Source organism: Dipodomys spectabilis, unplaced genomic scaffold, assembly GCF_019054845.1.
Source record: "Dipodomys spectabilis isolate Male_0828 unplaced genomic scaffold, ASM1905484v1 ptg000001l, whole genome shotgun sequence".
NCBI lineage: Eukaryota > Metazoa > Chordata > Mammalia > Rodentia > Heteromyidae > Dipodomys > Dipodomys spectabilis.
The window spans coordinates 16,448,347-16,469,600 of NW_024870678.1; the positions used below are offsets into that span (position 1 = coordinate 16,448,347).

General features: G+C 34.2%; 1 protein-coding gene across 2 annotated transcripts in view; it reads right to left on the bottom strand.

Moving 5' to 3' along the window:
- Positions 1–21,254, bottom strand: part of Themis (thymocyte selection associated) — a 164,675-nt gene that overhangs the window by 78,677 nt on the left and 64,744 nt on the right. For both annotated transcript variants that reach the window (XM_042673933.1, XM_042673925.1), the window contains exon 3: positions 13,647–14,105. In XM_042673933.1, the coding sequence (XP_042529867.1) occupies positions 13,647–14,105 (459 nt within the window). The remainder of the gene's footprint in view (positions 1–13,646; positions 14,106–21,254) is intronic.

The window sequence follows — 21,254 nt, forward strand, 5'->3', positions numbered from 1 at the left end:
ACAAGCTGAATTCCCAAATATATTTGTGTTGGTAGATGCACTGTACCAAGATTAGCCTAATTGAAACACCATAGCTGCCAGAGAAAGCCTCCAGACCAGGCTTTCCAATCTCTCTACCAACTTTGTGAATCTAAGCTATTGACTTATCTTCAATGCTTCTCTTTTCAAGTCTTCTAAAGTTATGATAACCAATCTCATTTCAATAGCATATCAACAGTATTTGACAAAGAGGATTTTGGCTCCTTCTGCTTTGATCGGTTTTCCTCACTTTTTTTTTAATCTTAATTTTTTCTCAAGACTTTTTTCTTGGTTTCTTGTCTTGTCACACCACCCACTATTTAAACACATGTCTTTTAGTGTGTCTTAGCTCTCTTCCTTGATCTACACTCACACCTACAGAAATGTTACAGTCTCATGTATTCAAATATCATCTATCTGCTAAGGATTCCGTACAGTATAGCTCTAGCCAAATCTTTCTCCTGACTTCCGTATAGCTCTTTCAGATCTTCTTTTGGATTATTTGTAGCTGTACTAAACTTAAAATTCTCAAGCTAAATTATGATTTTCCTATCCTCTCCTAAGCCTGGTTAATCAGGATTGTTTCTCCATCACAGTTATTGCAAAAAAATTCTCCTTGTTTAACCTATAGAGCTCAGAAACATCCCTAGCTTCTCTCTTTTACTAACATCTGAAGTCCCATTCATCAGCACTACTCTGATCTCTGATCTATGCAACATTATTTCTTATCTTGTCTGTGATGATGGTTTCCTAATCAGACTCCATACAGTCAAATCTCAAAAGAGATTGGCCAGAGATCTCCTGAAATGTTAAAACAAGTATGGCTACTGTCTGCCCACAGAATTACAACTTGACCCTTTTTACTTAAAAGCAAAGTCTTCACCTGGTCCATGGTGTTACTCATATCTAATATTCTACTGCAATTCTCCACTCTAAATCACTTCTATCTCCCTGTATCTCTTCATTTTCCATCACGCTTTGCATTCCATGCTTCTTCTGACTGCTACATCCTTCAACCAGAAATATTCTTCATCAATCCCACTTACAAGTCTTCCTAACTATTCTTATCAATGACACCTACTTTAAGTATTCATTTAAAAAATGCATTCATCCTGCTCTTTGCCCTTCTGCTTCTTCACTTTTCTTCTATTTCTTTAACTTCAATCATTCAAAAATGTGCATGTTTTCTATAACTTATTTCCTGAAGCTGTAGATAGCATTTATTCCCAGAGACAGAAGTCACTAATTGTTTTGTCCATCAATACATCCAATGTATATAATGGTGTCTCAATCATAGCAGATATTTACTAAATGAATTAAATGACTACAACACAATTGTCAGCACAATATACTGAAGCAATCATTAAAAGAAGTGATTCGGTAAACAAGTAGAGCTCCACGTGAAATTTCACTATGTAAGAAAGTTTGCACCACTGAAACTCTTGATATATCTAAGTAAACATTGTAGGCTTTATTTAAAAAGTTTTTTTGAAGGTGATATTTATCTTATTTAATGATCTATCCAATATATGAAGTACTTGTTAAATTTTGACAAAATAACATAGCTGTTTAGTATAAAGATGTGGGCAGAATGAATTCTTTTTCATCCAAGATTTTAGGAAAAAAGACCAGGTAAAATTGCCATATGCATGCCAAAAGACAAAGTGAAATTGCACATGCAATGTTCTCTTAGATCAATTTCAAAATTTATGTCATAGAGTGAATCATTACCCCTAACACTAGAGAATAGATGAATACAAAGGCAAAACTTACGGCAAGTAGAAACTACTGTAGAAACTCTACAACTGTGAAGAGCGTGTAAAGAATTATTGATTCTTTCTGGTGGCTGAATATAGAGTTTCTTGACACTGTGGTATCTTAAGAAACTCCACACCATATTGTCTGCGTGATGGTTGGAGAAAAACCCCCTTGTGATTTTGGCAGGGTGAAGGGAAAAAACAAGCCTTGTTATTCTGATCTCCTTTTAAAAGATCTCCCCACAAGGACAACCATCTCACCATAGTCTAACCATCTTTTTGTTTTTTACCATAACCTAACCACCATGGAAGAAGGTAATTACCCTATCTGATCCATCTGTAACCCTCTACATGTAAAAAAGGAAATATTCAACTCCTACCCCCTTTTATCTTCCCACAGAGGGGAGGGGGGGGGGAATTCCTAAGTCCAGAATCAACTAATGGTTCTCTATCCCACAATGCACAGGCTCACTGAATGACCAAAACCTACTTATAAGGTTATAGAATGATCACAATTTCCCCTCCCTCAATAAAGCACAACCTATAATTACATCAATGGGAATCTCACTGGGGAATGCCGTTTAAAACCCTACTTAAGATGGAACTCTTAGGAATATACACAAAGAGAACAAGACAAAGACACTACAAGAAATTCTAACCTCTGACACTTACAAGCATAGTGAATAGTAAAAACCAACTATGTCTAGCCAGATAAACAGTAAACTTCACACTACAGGGTTATTTACCTTAGTTCCTTTCCACTGAAACATCCTATCTGTCAAAAATTTACACAATATGTTAAAAGAAAATAAAGAAAAACCTGAGGAAACAAAGCCAGGATACAAACTCAGATATAGAAGTTCTGGGAGCATAAGATCAAGAACTTAATGTGTGGTTAATTTAAAATGGGAAGGGGAACACCAAAAAAAGTACAAATGAGTAATATAATCAGATTAATGGAAAATTATAAAGAAATGGTAGAAAAAATGAAGAATTACTTTGATGGATTACTCAATAGACCAGACACTGCCAAGAAAAGGATCAGAAATGTGGAGATAAGCCAATTTAAACTTCTTCAGTGGAAAAGTAAAAATGGCTGAGAAATAAAATATCCAAAAAGTCTGGGATGATTACAAAAGATGTTGCATGCATGTAATGGTTATACCAGAAAGAAAAGGAAAGGAAAGGAAGAGTAGTGATACCTAGGACTATTTTGTTCAATCTGCATAAAACAAAAGACAAAGAGAAAACATGGAGCCAGAGAAAGGAAAAAAGGAGGAATAGATGTAAAGTTTACACTGGAATTATCCCCAGAAACCAAGCAGGAAGAAGAAAGAGGTAAAAAGTATTCAAATTGCAGGTAACCTTCAGGACTTCTTTTCACACGTATCTGTCATTCTTTCTATATTCTCATTCTTTAAGGAACCCTGGCAGATTTTTATATAATAATAATAATTACTATTATTATTCCAAGAGAGAGAAAAGATAGATACCCAGAGGAGAGATCCCTTTATGTAATTCAACAACTTAAAGGAGGTGGAGAGGGACTTAAATACTTCTTTTTCAGTTTACTTCTTGGTTCTACTTTCTGAGCCTGATGTTTTTAATTTTTGTTATGTAATGTAATTTCTATGTCTTCTCTTCTATGTGTCCTGACTCATAAAGTAAGGGAAGAGTGTTAGATGAAGAATAAATGAAAAAAAATAATACTTTTTATTTTTATTAATGATAGATGATAAACAGCAGCTAGCCATGAGCAAGGGAGAAAGGCAAAGGGAACCCAAGATGGTAGCTAAGATCAGAAACTCTCTAAGAAATAATAGTGGAATTAGACTTCCCAACTGACAGGTGTGAACTCAGCCCTGCAGACTCAACCTGGGTGCAGGAAATTGTCAGATGCCATCCCAATAAGCACTTGAACTCCACAGGCCAATGCCGTTTTTCTTATCATAGATACAACTTATCAGTCTATTGAAAGTGTATTTGAAGCTTTTGCCTGGTCTCTCTGTCTTTATTTTGTGATTCTTATTGTTCTAAGCCATTCTCGCCACAGACACTTGTCAGTCACCTTGGGTTCCAGGAAAGACAGGACTGCTTAATAACAAAGGACTAGAATTTTAGTCCCTTCAAACTGAAGTCTTCAGGGCAGATCATCTCTAAATGGGGATAATTGCTAGTAATGATCAGGTTGCACTCTAGAATGAGAGCCATCATTTTGTAGGAACCAGATTGCTCTCTTCAGGTGATGTCGATTATAACTACTTCTCCAGAATGGGGAGAGCCAGAACCCAGAAAATGACCAGCCAGGCAAAATCTGTAATCTTAAACTTTGCATATCTTTGTCCTCTGTCCCCAATTCTTCCTCTACCTAAACCTAATGCTCAGATGACTGAAGATAAACTAAACTGTCACCTTCCTGTGGCATCATGCCACATATCCCATTTTCTGCCATATTCCTTTTGTAATAAACTCTTTCTCTTTCATGACATTCACTGCATTGATGTCTTGCCTAAATTCTCTTGAGTCAAAGACACAACTAAGGTTGATTAGCGGAACTTAACTTTCCAGTAACAGTAGGACAGAACTTGTTTAAAATAAAACAAGTGAAATAAATGACAGTATGTTACAATAGGTTGGGGGACAGGCAAATACTTTGTTGTACAATATTTTTACTACTCATGAACTTATTTATGTTGTTTGAAAGAGGCCTTAGATTAGTCATAAATGTATATAGCAAACTCTAGAAAATATTTTAAAAATATTTTCTACATTGTCATTGATACACTAAAAGAACAGACACATGATATGAAAGACTCAATACTACAATCTTTGGGAAAAGAATGGAAAAATAGCACATCTAATTTGAGAGTGATGATAAGGACAGATACTGTGAAAGACACAAAATAATAGTTCAATGGGAGGAGAAGCTGAAGAATGAGTTTACCTTCTCTACAAATCATACAGATAGGTTGCAAATTTATTGAGAACTCAATATGTCTAATTCTTTCTGTATCAATTTCAAATTGTAGATCACATTGTCTGTGGAAACACTAGAACATAACTATTTTTATAGCGTTCTCTACTTTTCCATGTTTTAATTTTTCCATTATAAAAAGTTGAAATAAAGACACACTTGTTTAAGGTTATTTTTATTTAAGGTTATTTTTCCAGACAATTTTTTTTTTTTTTTTTTTTTTTTTTTTTTTTTTTTTGTCGGTCGTGGGGCTTGAACTCTGGGCCTGGGCTCTGTCCCTCAGCTCTTCAGCTCAGGAGAGCGCTATACCACTTGAGCTACAGCGCTACTTCCTAAGGTTATTTTTAAGATTATGAAAAATTTGAAAATACTGTCTCAAGTTGTTACACTGGAATAAATTTAACTACATGTAAGAAAAAAAATTGGTTGTGGGGCTAAGTGTTGTCCCTGAGCTATCTTTGCTTAAGAATACTGTACTACTACTTTGAGCCATAGCTCTGCTTCTGGCTTTTTACGTGGTTAATTGGAGATAAGCGACTGATAGACTTTCCTGCCTGGGCTGGTGTTGAACTGTGATCCTCAGATCTCAGCCTTATGAATAGTAAGGATTATAGGTGTGAGCCACCAGTACCGGCTTAACTAATTTTTATGACAGATGTTACACCTAAAAATCTCTGCTAGCGGAAGACAACTTATTTTTGTTTTTCTTAGTAAATACAGTGTTATATAATATTTAAAATATGAGATAAAATCATAAAAACATATTTATGAACATATATTTAGAGCATACATTAAAACAATTAAATATTATACATAATTATGTAATATATTATATGCAATATATAATATATAGTTTATATAATTTATGTTATATAATATATAGTTTATATAATTTATATATGTTATATATGTATAAAATATATGTAATATATAATATCATATAAATAGTTTTGTACCACAAACTTTTTAAAGAAGCATTTTGCTATTTTACAATTGGAAAACATAATCTTCTCTCAGACGACATATAGATAGTAAGCTAAATTTAAAACTGTCACTTTCTGAAAAGTTCTCTTTGACTTTAAAATTATAGATAAGAAAGCAGAAACTCAGCAGGAGAAACATTTCTGGAGGTATTTATTTAAAAATTTCCAGCTTCAAACTAGAAGCAATATATAATTAAACAATCCTAGTCTAAACTTCCCAAATTGAATTGATTCTGGCTGAAAATGGTTTGGTTTTCCAAAGGGAGCTTCTGTTAAAAACAATTTTGTTTCCATTTTTCTCTAACAAATTAAGATAAATTTCCTCTTTATGCTGCTGAGTCATTTTCCTAAATCCTTGTCTTTGTACCTGTTCCTTCAGAGAAAGTCCCTGTAATGTGCTGCTATTCTACATTAGCTATTGCAATACTTGTTTTGTTTGACTTTTGAAGATCCCACTAAAGAATAACTTGTAAGAGAATACAAAAATACTACATTTCATTTTAGCTGGTAATGAACAAAATATATTTTTGTTCAGTGGTAGGATACAAACTCAGTTCAAACTCAGCACATGAAAAACTATCCTTTGCAAGTGAACCTAAATTTGTTTATTATTGACAATCTTATGTATCTTGAAGACATGATGATTGTCTCTTTTTCTACCTTAAGCTAATTTCTCACACTTTCTAGTTTCTCATATATTATTAACAATGATAAAGATTTAATAGCTGTGCATTTTCAGTTTTTAAGTTTGATTTCTTTGATAGTTACATTTTCTTTTTTAAAAACATGTTTTTTATTGTGAAAATACTGCCCAGAGGGGTTACAGTTACATGAGCAAGGTAATGAGTACATTTCTTATCCAGCATTGTTGCCTCCTCCTTTGTTTTTCCCCTACCATCCCATCCCTCCCACCTCCTCAACTACTCCCCGCCCCGCACCGAAAATTGTAAAGTTCGTTTTTCGACATAGTGTCTTGTACAATAGTGGTACAGATTGACCCATTGCAACAATGAGATGATAGTTACTTTTCTAAGGCACTTCTTTTACTCAAAACTACTATCAGAAACTTCATCTCCATCTTGCAAGTACTCATGAATTACTCTGTTACGTTTTTACATTTCATTATACTCTGCGACATGGCAATTATGAAACTTAACTAATAATTTCTAAGGTCTGCATTGTTCTAGATTTAAAATAAAATTTGCTTTAGAACCAATCTATTTTATCTAAATTTTCTTTGTAAATATTCTCTATTTTTTTGTCTGTTTTATTCAGTTTTATTTCAACTGAAGAGAAGCTATCTTGTAAATTTCCATTTTGTTAAATACTCTCTTTTGGCTTGTTTGCTCTTCAGATTAAGTGTTTCAAAATTGCTCTCTATCTTTTGATACCTGAAACAAAAATTATGATGACCCTTTTTGGGAAATCAAGAGTCAATTAAAATGAATGCATTTGATTCTGGCATGAGCTATGTATAATACCACTCCATCTTTCACATTTTCATTTGGTTTTTAAAAACTAAGAAAAATTTTATTATACTAGTTGGTACATTCCAACATTTTTTCCATTAATGTTTGTGATGGTTAATTTTAAGTATAAACTTGCATAGGCTATAATATCTAGCTATTTAATCTAACAGTAACCTGGTAACTGCTGTGAAGGAATTTTATAGATAAATTAACAATCTAAAATTAGCAGTCCTTCAGTAAAGAATGTTACCTTCTGTAATGTAGCTGGATTTCATACATGTACTTGGTACTCTTAAAAGAAAAAAACTGGGGCTTCTCAGAGCAAAAGAAATTCATTCTGCCTCAAGGCTACAGTATTAAGTTTAAGTTTCCTGCTTGCTCACCTGACCTTCAGATTTAAGACTTATCAACCTCTACAATTGCATGAGCCAATACTTTCAAATAAAAAAATATTACATGCAATATTTCACATTAATATTTTATAATAGTATGTAATTACATAATGATATATAATATAACAATATAAAGATAATAAATACAAATATAACATATAGCATATAATATAAATGAATACAAAATATACTAGAATGTATTAAATATATTAGTTATAACATTGTTATATAATAATTACAATATGTATTTATATTATATAAATATTATATAATTGTGTATTATATACTATGCACAAAATATTATATAATAAAGAAAACCACATATGTAACATAATATATAGTATATAACTTTATATATGACAAGCATGCATATACTTTATATTATGATATATTTGTTTTATATATATAACAAATAGTAATTATATTTTTAGAGGACGCTGTCTGATAAAACATTATTATTTGGTAGTGTTAAAACTCAAAATTTGGGGCTGGGAATCTGGCTTAGTGGTAGAGTGCTTGCGTAGCATGCATGAAGCCCTGGGTTCAATTCCTCAGTTACACATAAAACAAAAAAAGCTGGGAATAGTGCTGTGGCTCAAGTGGTAGAGAGCTATCCTTGAGTAAAAGAAGCTCAGGGAAGTGCCTAGGCCCTGGGTTTAAGTCCCAAGACTTACACACACACACACACACACACACACACACACACACACACACACACACAAATAAACATGTATAAATAAATAAATAATTAAATTGTGTTCTTCTGCTTGCCGTGTGGTATTTCTATTATAATTAATAATGTACCTTAAAAGAAAGAAATAAAATTAAGACCAAGTCATGTACCTTTGGTTCTAAATAGCATGTCACCATAGTATTTTCATGACTGCTTAAGTGAAAATATCACTAATAAAAATAGATCCTGTTATATGAATATAAATGGTAACATCTTTGGTGCCAGGAAGTTAATGCTTTTTTAACTATTAAAGTCATAAATACATCACCATGATAAATCAAATCTACAATGATCAGTGAGAAAGTCTCTTATTTCCTAAGAGCTTTGTAAATTACAATAAATGAATGAATATGTGCATAAACAATATTCTACTTTATTAAAATTCTTCCTTTACTGAATATGTTCAATATTGAGATTGATGCACTGAGAAGTATTTGAGCATTAAGAAGGTAAAAATAATTGTGGAAGGAATTCACTCTGAGCTGTGTATAAGTGGCTCATGCGTATAATGTCTTTCAGAAATCTAAAAAGCTTTAGGACTTGGAGAAGAAAGACTCCTCTACAAGTGGAAAGGAAGCCAGGGACTAAAAAACAAGGAGTTTATTTGAATGACACACAGATTCATACATATACGTACACACACACACACACACACACACACACACACACACACACACACACAAAGTTAGTTATTTGATTCCAGAAATTTCTGTTTAATACAAAATCAAGTCAAAAGGGAGCCATAAGAATAATTTTAAATAGAAGCCCCATTTCTGCACATATACAGTATGTTTTAAGAATAACGTTGAGATTAGAGTATAAGGAGGAGGACTGTCCTTCAAAGGAAAAAAGAAAAGAAAAGAAATGATTTACTGATAAGTTGGAATTTGTAAAATTGCAGAGTGGCTTTTTTCACAAAGATATTGGAGATTTAGGAGACAACTGTAGAAATGGAAGTAGAGAAAACAAGGCCATCATGACAGAGAGCAGTTAGAGATATTGTATTACTCATGGCTTGGTTCAGCAATGAACCAACACAGTAATGAAAATGCTAATGCTTAACCACAACCTACCATCCATGGAGACAACAGGAATGGAAAGTAGGAATCTAAGAGAATCACACTGTCAGGGATATATGTGAAAGTTAGTACTATCTATGGGGCTGAGAAGGTAGCTCAGTGGTAGAGCACTTGCCTTACATGCTTGAGACCCTGGGTTCGATTCCTCAGCACCACATAAGCAGGAAAAAAAAAAAGCAGGAAGTGGCACTGTGGCTCAAGTGGTAGCGTGCTAGCCTTGAGCTGAAGAGCTGAGGGACAGCGCCCAGGCCCAGAGTTCAGGCCCCACGACCGGACAGAGAGAGAGAGAGAGAGAGAGAGAGAGAGACTTCTTTCTTCAAAGACAGTAATGTTTCCATTCTTTTGAGATTGAACACAGATATCAAAAAAGTAGGAAAATATTGAAAGGAATCTGTTCAGAGTATCAGAAGGTGAGGAAAACTGTAAGTAGGCAGGGCACAAGGTTTGGTGATAACTTTGTTATGCCTCTCCATACTACAGTTTGACCTTTTAATTTTGATTAAGGTTGAAAACTGTTTTTAAAGAAAGAAGTCTTAGCTGGGCACCGGTGGCTCATGCCTATAATCCTAGCTATTCAGGAGGCTGAGATCTGAAGATCACAGTTCAAATCCAGCCTGGGCAGGAAAGTCTGTGAGACTCTTATCTCCAATAAACCACTAGAAAACCAGAAGTAGCGCTGTGGCTCAAGCGGTAGAGCGCTAGCCTTGAGCTGAAGAGAGCAAGGACAGAGTCCAAGTCCAGAGTTCAAGACCCACAACTGACCAAAAAGAAAAAAAGAAAAGAAAAGAAAGGAGTCTTAAGATACTAAAGATGTTTGTTCTGTGATTCATTTATTTTCTACCATACCATATTTACATCTAACTTTCTCAGTCTCTCGTTTAAATGTGTGATTTCAGCTCTCTGCTTATAAAACTAATTAATGTTTTATATCTATAAGCCAAGACTGTATCCCCAGATTTTGAGCAGTATTGGAATTTTCTTCTCAAACACAAAAGACTTGCATAATACTGAAATGTTCAGTTAAGGAGGAAACAAAGCATATATATATATATTTATTTATTTGATGTATAAATATATATTTAATATAAAATGAATTACAAAAACATAAAATGAATTACAAAGTATCAATTGTCAAGACCTCTGTTTGGATGAAGCAAATTTAAATAACTTTCAGCTTTTCATGTGCAAATAGTATACCTCCAATTTCTTACAGTAATAAGAACTTTTATTTTCCTGTAATAGCACAACCATTTCATAGAAGACTTACGTGAGACCAATACTTAGAGGTATTAGAATGTCATTGACATTTATTCTTCATAGAGAGATCATTTATTTTACAAATTATTAGATGTGTGATGAAGGTTCTCATGGTTTTGGGCTTATAATAGGGATTTCAGAAAGAGTTCCAGGAACAGATATCTCATTTCAATATTTCTACTTCTTCTCTTTTTTTCTTTTCTTATGAAGCCCAACTTGTCTAGTAAAAACATTACAAATAAGTAATAAGAGTAGAATGTTCATGTTCTTATCTGCCATGTTCCCTTTAGCAAATCAATATTTCATAGGTTCTTATAGTTCTTCTCATATTGCTCTTCCCATAAGGTTTATATGAAACTTCCTAACCCGACTCACATCTATTCATTTCATTTCATTTCTTGGTCCAGCCAAGAAAGTTTAAGCTACATCAGATACCCAAGACCTGCAGAAAGTAACTTCCCCTTATCCCTTGAATTCAAGGCATGCTTGAGCCTTTACTTTAAAAAATAGCATAAAAAGATTACCACTGGCTCAAAGCACCAACTATATTTTACATTTTAAACTTAGGGGAAGAAATACCTACAATACAATTTTTTTGAATGGAGCAATATGGTAGATTTCATGGAATACTATACTGTCAGTATACAAGCTGGTCTCATGTAGCATCTGTCCCCAAATGGCTTTACAGTTAGAACTAACATATAAAATTATCCTTAGGAAATTAAGATGCAGAGTAATAAAAATGAAAATTTAATTTTTAGAGCTGCTACAGCTGGAAATTGAACTAAAAAATTTTATGAAAGACTTTTATTTCAACCAAAGGCTTTCTTCTGGGATTTTGTTTAACAGAAACCATATGTAAGACTCGTTGAATAATTTTGTTAATAGCCTTTGCTTTTCTGACGCTTATATTTAATACATACACTTCGATCCAACAGTAGAAGTAGCTAGAAAAGGATAGGAATAATGTTGACTATTTTTCCTTCCAATGGACTTCCGAATTTGGCTTACTGTACTTAAACATTCATTAATCCCAATCATTTCTGTCTCTCATTGATATCTCTGTTACATAAACCTCTCTGTTGGCAATATGTCCAACTGGCATTACTTTATGCTATGTCTCCAAGTTTAAAGATCTTTCTTGACTAGGACAAATTTCAATCTCTTAGAACAGATCCAAAATCTTCTAGGATCAAGTCCAGTACCATGTTTTCATATTCGTCTCAGTTTTCCCTCTCTTTATTCTCATAGCAGCTGCATTTGAGCTCTAATCTCTTGCTAAATGCTTTTCTTCAAGATTCTCCTGCTGGCACTAGCCTTAGCCTCTGCCCCTTAATTGTCTTCTATTCATCCAGGCAGACCCAGTTTCTAGGGGTCAGAGGCATGGCGCAGGGAGTAGTGCCAGACAATGAGCCAAAGCATCAGATAATGAGTTCTAGTGCTGGTCTCAGACCAAAAGAAAAAAGATTCAACCTCTAATCTACATTCATTCACTATTATAAACACCCTATTCATATGCTTAAGTTCTAAGTTTTAAAATGAGAAAATTCTGTTAGTGGTGAAAAATGAGAAAAAAGCATTGATTCATCTCAATCGCATATTTTAGGATAGCTAGCTGAACACTAATGTTCTAAAATTCTAAAGTTTGCTGTGGCTTTGATTTTTTGTAATATTATGTCATAAGTCACTAGTATGATTTCTATACTCTTAATTATGGTTATAAAAATGAAACAAGGATAACATGTGGAGGAGACGGGGACAAACAAGTCGTTTAAGGATTCAGGTGGACCTGTTGCAACAATGAGAAGTACAAAATGTCATGTCAAAACCAGCTTTACAATGTCGGTGGGGGGGGGGGGGAGGGGGGGTATGATTGGGTGGGAGGGAGGGGGGAGGCTGGGAAGGGAGGTGAAGGGTAAACAAAGGAGGAGGATGCAATGCTTGGTAAGAAATGTATGCATTATCCTGCCCATGTAATTGTAACCCCTCTGTACAGTATGTTCTCAAATAAAAAAAAAAAAAAAAAAAAAAATGAAACAAGGAGCAGGGAGCCGGTGGCTCACACCTGTAATCCTAGCTATTCATGAGGCTGAGATCTTAGGATCTCGGTTTGAAGCCAGCATAAGCAGCAAAGTCCACATGAGATTCTTATCTCAAACAAATGACTCAAAAAGCCAGAAGTGGCACTGTGACTCAAGTGGTAGAGAGCCTTGAGCACAAAGAGGCTCAGAGATGGCACCCAGGCCCTGAGTTCAAGCCCAGGACTGGTATGCTATTTTGTGGGGAGAGGAAGAAAAAGACATGATTGAGGGGTGAGGTAAGTTAGAATAAGGCACAAACATTTGTGGAGATGTAGCAATAAAATCTCTCCCTGTATAAACATATTTTAAAAATATGTTAACATATTTTAAAAATATATTAAATATTAAAAAAACATAATTTTAAAAATGGGAAGGATAAGAAAAAATGTGGAGTGGAGTTGTTTTGTTTTTTTTTAATATAGTAGTACTACACATTATGCTTAGGATCTTGTGCTTGCTAGGCAGGTGCTCTACCACTTGAGCCATTCCTTCTGACCAGAAGGGGTCAATTTGATCAAAGCAAATTCTATATATGCATGGAAATTCACAATTAAACATCTTGGTACAATGACCACCAGTAAAAATAAAATAAAATAAAATTTCAAAGCCATTTTGACCATGCTTCGATGGCAGTAGTAAAAATGATTAGTATTTTTAATTTACCTGTACCTGATAATTACAGTATCATACAATGGAGTAGCTCATAAAATCTATAATATATATTATTTGATTTGATCCTTACTACAGACATGTGGTTTAGTTATATGTGGAGGAATCCATGTCTGAAGGACTTAAGAAATAAAACAGAGACAGAATTCCATTTTTTGGTGTCTGAAAGCCTTTCTTTTTGCTGGTCCCTTTCCCCCCATAGTACTCATACCATCACTTCCAGTGCATACTTACATTTCATCACACCATGGATTTCATAAACAGGCTTGAGAGTCAGAGTGCCGTAAAAGTCTTTAGGAAATGGATTTGCTGAGGCCCATTTATCAGAAAAATCCGTAAGTTTCACCTTTCGTGTTCTGTTCTTGGGAATCTTCCATTCGACAATCTCTTTTAGAGTATAAATATGCTCATCTTCACACTCATAGAATTCTCCTTCTTGTGTCAAAGGCAAAGTAAATGAATGACTTTGATGATTCCTTACTATTCCACAATTCACCATCATTTCTCCATCAATTTCTTCAACTGAGCTGAGCATGATTGGCTCATCCTGCTTGATGGTGAGATTATCTAGTTTTACATCCTTCTGACAATAGAAGCAAGGATGCCCTAATCTAGTAGGTCCAATATGAATAGTTCTTGTAATTTCTTCCATAGTGAGGTATGGAGTTTTATCAGCCATGATCTGAAAGAGACCTAAACATAAAATAAACATAAAATAAATAAAGAATAGCTTTAATAAGGAACGCTCCATTTTTTGAAGATTTTAGTATGGCTTATTTTCTAGGTAAAATGACAGCATACTCTTTGTAGATTACTCGATCATCAGCTCAGAAGCACAAATGACAACAAATGAGCAATACCTTAAAGTAGAAAATGCCTATACTTGGAAATAGGAGAGATATTAGTTCTGAGTCAACCGACCATGTGATTTCAAAGAAGGTAATAAAACAGTTAAGGTCACATTTTTAATGTTAGGAAGAGATTTTTTTAAAAACTCAAATGACCTTTGACTCTTAAAGAGTCAATATGTCATTCAGAATTCACCAAATTTCTTTCATTATAAAACTCTTCAGCAGGAAGTGGTGCCGTGGCTCAAGTTGTAGAGCACTTGCCTTGAGCTGAAGAGCTGAGGGACAGCGCCCAGGCCCAGAGTTCAAGCCCCACGACCAAAAAAAAAAAAAAAAAAACCAACAAAACAAAACAAAACAAAACCCCCAAACTCTTCAGTAGTGCACATATGCAAAAATAATACAATATAGTATAATATCATAATCCTTCTTGGAAAAATGGCCAGTCAAATGGTTGTCTGTTTTGAATAATTTTGATAGCATGTCATTCCTTGTTTGTATTCATTTTCTATTTTTCCATTTCATTTTTCACTACTTCACAAATTTCTATTTAGCTAATTTTACTCTTAGAAATTTTTCTTTAATGCTGTTTGCATATCAAATGCACATTTATTATTAAGGAAGTAGCTTTTTATAGTTGCAAGTTAATAGTGACATGCATAAGTGTTTCTCCTGGTTGAACTATTTTCTTTTCATTCCAGTGCACATCTGCTTCACATCATTCTCAGAAAATTATTTATTGAATGGATTTTAATAAATTCCAGAGAAAACAAAAGGAAAAGAAAAGTTAATTGCTTTCTCAAACAAAAGGCAAATTAATGAAAATAGTATCTACTAGCATGCTGTAAGAAGATTGTGTAATTTAAAAACTTACTTGGATAAGATAGCTTGGAGAAATCATTTATTAGTTTACACAACAAATTCACTCTAAGTAATTTATATATCTAATTATTTATTTATTAGATCATAGTACTTTCTATGCTTATTTGTAGTTACTGTTCAAACACTTCTAAGCAGTTGTTTTTAAAGTATGTTTTTCTTATAACAGAATTTGGGTTATGGTTAGATATATATAGTTTTAGTGACCCAGTCCTAACAGGGAAAAGGCAGCACATGAGACCTGTCCCCAAAACCTTTAGAAAATGAAAAGTGTCCATCCAGTACATGATGTGCTTGACAAAAAGAAAGAAAAGAAGCATTGACATTGAAATAATTTCTTATTGTATTATGTATTATATCAGGGAAAATGCTACAAATAATAATCTGGAAAAGTAGTCTTTGCTGCAGCAGATGTATTGTGTATTGTGTATTGCGTGTGTGTGTGTGTGTGTGTGTGTGTGTGTGTGTGTGTATACGTGTGTGTGCACATGCATGGGCATGCCTAAGAATTTAATCTAATTTGTAGTGTGTATAGATTTATTTCTAAGAGCCCACAGTCATTATCACAAAACAGAAAATTCATAAATGTCATAAATATAGAAACACATATTTTTTTGATATTCATTGATCATTATTTATTATTGCTCCAACAAGCATTTATTGAGCATCTATTTTTGTAGCATATAAAGATAATAAAAAATTGCAGTGCCTTAAGACCATCACAAGCTAACAATGACATGAAGTAGTAGTGGAACTATGCAGAGTTGATTATACACAGGGAAACACATACTTTATTTCTATTTTTTTTACTTCTATTCCAGCTATGTTGGTGAAATAACCCACAGAAGAACTAATTAGTGTTTCTTATTTCGAGTTATAGAATTTACTTAAGGTAATAATGGCCTTAACATAGAAGTAGAAAGACCCTGAAACCCTAAGAGCCACTATTACTCCAAGTTACTCATGCTCCTCAGTGCTGTCTTGTTGGATATCTCTATTGAAAGAAAAATGCATGCATGAATTAGTGTGTTTTCTCTTAAAAGATAATGTAGTACATAGTTTAGCATACCAATTGACAGGATATAGGAGGAAAAACCAGTTGACTGTCTCACTTGCTTCCAGCCAATACTAACAATCCTTCCTCATAAACAGGCTTTGTCCACTATGTACTCTAAGGTAAACTTCTGAATATGCTGATGCATTGTAAGTTCAATTTTACATTGCAGAAATTTAAAGATAAACTAAAGCACTACCAAGACTGATCTGCTCAAAATCTGGCCAATTTTTCATCTTTACCACAGAGAATATAATGGATTAAAACCGGAAAAATACTCTTTATCACTTAATTATATTTCTGACGAATATCAAAACACTTTATGGGAGTTGAGTCATTATGAGATTTATTCTCAAATAACCCTGTATGTAATCTTTGTAAGTTAAAAGCTTAAAGAAAATAGATTTGTATTTCTACTTTGGATTGTTACTTGCTAGGGTGAGTTTCATGTTAATGCCAAATTAGAAGAAAGTATTAATAAAGAATGTCACTTAAGAAATAAAAATTATAAAAAGTGAAATTATATTTTTGAAAATTAATTAAAATAAAAAACTTATTAGGTCTTTTTCTTAAATCTTAGTTTTGGAGAAATTAGTATTTTCAACCAATTCTTAGTGATTTACAATCATTATTAGTCATATCTAATATTTGTGCATCATGTATGTTCATAATAATGAAACATTATTTCTGGGAAATATGAAAATTTTTCATGTCTTCTAATTATGACTCTAAATTGTTCAATCAGAACTTGGACATCTGTATAATACATTTTGCCATTATGCTCAGCTGCCTCTCCATTACACATGACTCACAAGACAGAAGAACATGTTTATTCTAGTTCATAAAACTATTACCCTTCTTTGCATTCATTAGGGAAAAAAGGCCAGAAGTGTGGTTCAAGTGGTAAAGTGCCTGCCTTGCAAGCATAAAGACATGAATTCAAGCCCAGTGCCATAAATAAAACACAACACCATAAAGCAACATCTTAAAAGCTTTCAGCAAAGTGCTGGCACATTCAATAATATCCACGCTATGAAAAAATTACCCAGATTTCTGAGTCAATTGGGGGCTATTGAACACCATCAACTAAAAACGAGTTTGTTAACTTGTAGGTAAGACTGAGCCAGGCTACAGATTTCCTATTTGCAAATGTCTTTCCATTAATAATTTAATTGCAACTGTCTATAATAACTATTAATGGTGTTTGTGTGTGTGTGTGTGTGTGTGTGTGTGTGTGTGTGTGTGTGTGTGTGTGTGTGTGTGTGTGTGTACTTGGAGGAAAAAGAATACATCATAAAGTCTTGTCATTTATTTTTATCTCTTTGGTTCAACCTTGTATGGAATAACCAAAAGAAAACACCTCTTTCTCAATGACATATAAACTCTTTGAAATGTGATAACACATTTGAGATGTTTAACAAATAATCTCCATTAATAATGTCAGCTCTCGAAATCAAATAACATAGCCCAATAAAGCTTGGTTGTAAGCACAGCTTATTAATAAAGGTAGAACCATAGGTGCTCATGTTAAAGCTCCTTTTCTCTCAAGCTGCAACAAGAATAACAGAACAGATGAGGACAGAGGATCTTCCCCGTCTTCTCATCATCCTTGGTAAGTGGATAGCTCCTGGCCTCTCTGCAGTCTGTGCTGTCCCTTGTGTGGCCCAAAGATGCATTGTAACCACAGTGCTGGAAAGAACCTCCACTGACCTTCTATGCCTCCCCAGCCTCTCACTGAGCTTTGTCAGGAGGATCTTGAAAACATCACAGCATTACTCCTGCGGGCCACAGGTGACTTTGGGCATTGTAATTTCCAGGATAAGGGAATTCTAACTACACCAACAGAAGAGTAAGTGGTGAAGAGTATGTCCATTTTGAAGGCCTCCTTTCCATTCTGGTCTCAGCCCTTTCCTGCCTATGTAAACATGAAATCTGAAATTCTCAGGGCTAGTTCCAAAATGTAGAAGAAATGACATCACCTTCTTACATCATTGTTATAAATAAGCCAACACATGTAACATGTTTAGTTAATACAGTGAACAGTCCCCTCAAAAAGCACAAAAAAGAAAACCTGGCAATTCTCTGTCTTCATTTTCCTGCACTCTTGCACTCTTAAGCCATTGCTTATAAGGTCAGAAAAGATTATAAGGTCAGAAAGATTAATCCCACTAGAACTTCACTGCCAAATAGGGAACACTGGATATTCAGTTCTGGAGCAAATAGAGGAAACAAAATATATGTAATCTACCGCTCAGTCTCTGACAGGAATTGAGCCAATTTTCTCAGCAATGATCATTTGCACCAATTTTACCACCATGTTTGAAAATGGAAATGAGTCTCAGGTGACCTCTTCATGTGGACTACCTTTAGGGAGGTATCTGTAGGTTGTTTTGAGGAGTTTGACCCCATGCTTTGATAAATGACTTAGAATTTAACCACCATAATTGTATGCCCATAGTAAGTAGACTGGATACTGGATAGGGAGAAGAAAAGATGTAAGCACATTTAAATGCAAATACTGTGCTGGCTGTAGTTATTCACAAGGTATATATTATACACAGTTACTGAAGTTCTCATGAACAAAAGAAACTGCAAAATACTGAGGTATTTTTGAAAGTGTGTTTTATTCATGACTCTGAAAGGTAGTTGAAGCCATCAGAGGGAGGAATATAACCCTCCCTCTATTTTAATGATCTTAATTTGCTAATGGAATGTTAGTACAAAGAGTTTGGGAGCCATGTGGAGCTGATTGTGTTGTTCGGTATTGATGTTGCCTGCAAATTAAATGTACCTAAGTAGCCACCTGTTTATGCTTATGATTATGTAAAGCCCCATATGTTTCCCTCTCTACACATGGGAGGTAAATATTGAAAAAATTACTCTGGTGTGAAGGGTGAAAACAGCAGCAATTCTTTTATAGCTGTCAACATATGCTGTGGCGTTTCCTTGTGATGTTGTGCTTTGTCTGACATATTTGCTGATTTTTGCTATGCAACATTCAAAAAAATCTGTTACCCAGGGTTATACAAAACAATTAAATATCAGTTTGCATTAAATTCAAATTAAGAAGAGGTATAATTTTCCAATGTAACCATAAGTTTTAAATGGATTTCAGAGCTTATGATTTAAATAGATTTTGATTTGTACAATACAAAGAACTGAGCTTTTTTTTTTTTTTTAAATTTACCAACATGGAAAAAGGAATATTTTTCTCTCTAAGAATCTCTTTTGGATTCCATATTACTAGGCAATCCAAATGAACTCCCATAACAGAAATTTGTAAATCCCATGTAAAATTTGCACTGGGCTTTTCCATTGGGCAGCTAGGACTGGCCCTGCCCATGTGATTGATGTGGTAGATGTCTGATAGGATTCTTCAAGAGCTCTGACCTGGCACCAGCCAGCAGAAGTGCCTTAGCCACCCAGTGTTGGAGTGTTGTGACTTCCAGTGCAAGTAACTCTGAAGGAACTGCTTCATATTATGGAGAGACTGATCCACACAGTAGAAAAGACCAGAGAGACTTGATATTGTGATCACTTCAGATGACAAAGATAACCAAACTGGCCTTTTCCCTGACTCTGATCTGATTTAGAGGGCTTCAAACATGGACAGTCTGGCAGTTCAAAATGCCTATGTCTCTGACTTCCTCATAAAATATTCACAACAAAACCCAGAAAATGATAGGAAAGGTTGAAAATGTAACCACATCACTCAAAACTACAAGTAACAGACCAGCTAAAAAAGCCAGATAGGAGGGTTTTTAAAAAAAATTTAAAGGTTTTTTTTTTCTTTCAAATTTTATCTTTAAGTAGTTGCACAGAGGAGTTGCCATACAACACAGTAACCTAGGAACTGAATGCTTCCTGATCATCAATTCCCCCATCCCTCACAATCTTACTCCTTTCCTCAATTGTCCTAATTTTTGTAGGACGTGTGCTGAATTTTCTGGCTGCAGCACCCCCTTGCTCTCCTCATTCATCCATTTTCAAGTACCAAAATTCCTGGTGTTTATTTTGTTGGACTGTGATTTGGGCTAAGAAATTACATCATTTGAGTTCTTTCCCCATCTCCGACATTTTGGTGTATACTTAACTATTACCACAAAGTGCATATTTATATATTGATAGATTCACTCTAGCATTTACATGGGAAAGAAAACATAGTCTTTTGTCACCGTGCTTTACTTACTTCACTTAACATGATTTCCCCCCCCCCCCAGGAGAAAAAGAGCTGAAAGGAGAATATTAGAGGCCCATTCTTGCTGGATTTTGTGAAGTACAGGAACACATCTAAATTTCTAAAAGATAACTACAGTATTAACAATCTCTGAGTAATTGTTGTGTGCCAAAGTTTGTAGTAAGCACTGAATGATTACTTTATTTGTTTAATTCTCAGAAGACTTTTATGAGCTATTACTTGTATTTCCTAACTCAATGGATGAGAAAATGGATAAACTTCACCAAGACACATCACATTTACTCAGCCTAAATTTTTATGTGAGGGGGCAAGTAAGCAATTTGCATATATATTTCTTACAAAACTTTAATTAATTCAAAATAAAATCACATCCCATTAGATTAAAATAGCTTCCTTTAAAACTTCGGCACATGCTTTTCCATCTTTTCATATACATAGATAGAACAAAGTTTCAACAACAGTGAAACACTATTTTGTACCTGTGGGATCCTACTTTCCCCACTTATCACTGATTAAACCAAATTTTTGAAATTATTTTTTTACAAATACTATTTTTAATGCTTTAATATATCCATTTCTTTATTCCTGGGCATTTAAGTTGATTCTATCATTTAGCTATCAAAAGTAATTCTGCAATGATTATTTCTTTAGAGTTTATTGTTACATGTGACAAAAATGAATTAGAGCCTTTGACATTACAAAGGGCCATTCTTTAACAGACTGCCTGTTCTAGGATGGCAACTCTAAGACTTAAGTGCATCCCTCTTATCAATCATTCTCTAGAAACATGCACAAAACACACATTTTCTAATTGACTGATGGGTATTACTTGAAGTATGTCAGTTCTCCTTACAGGATTACTC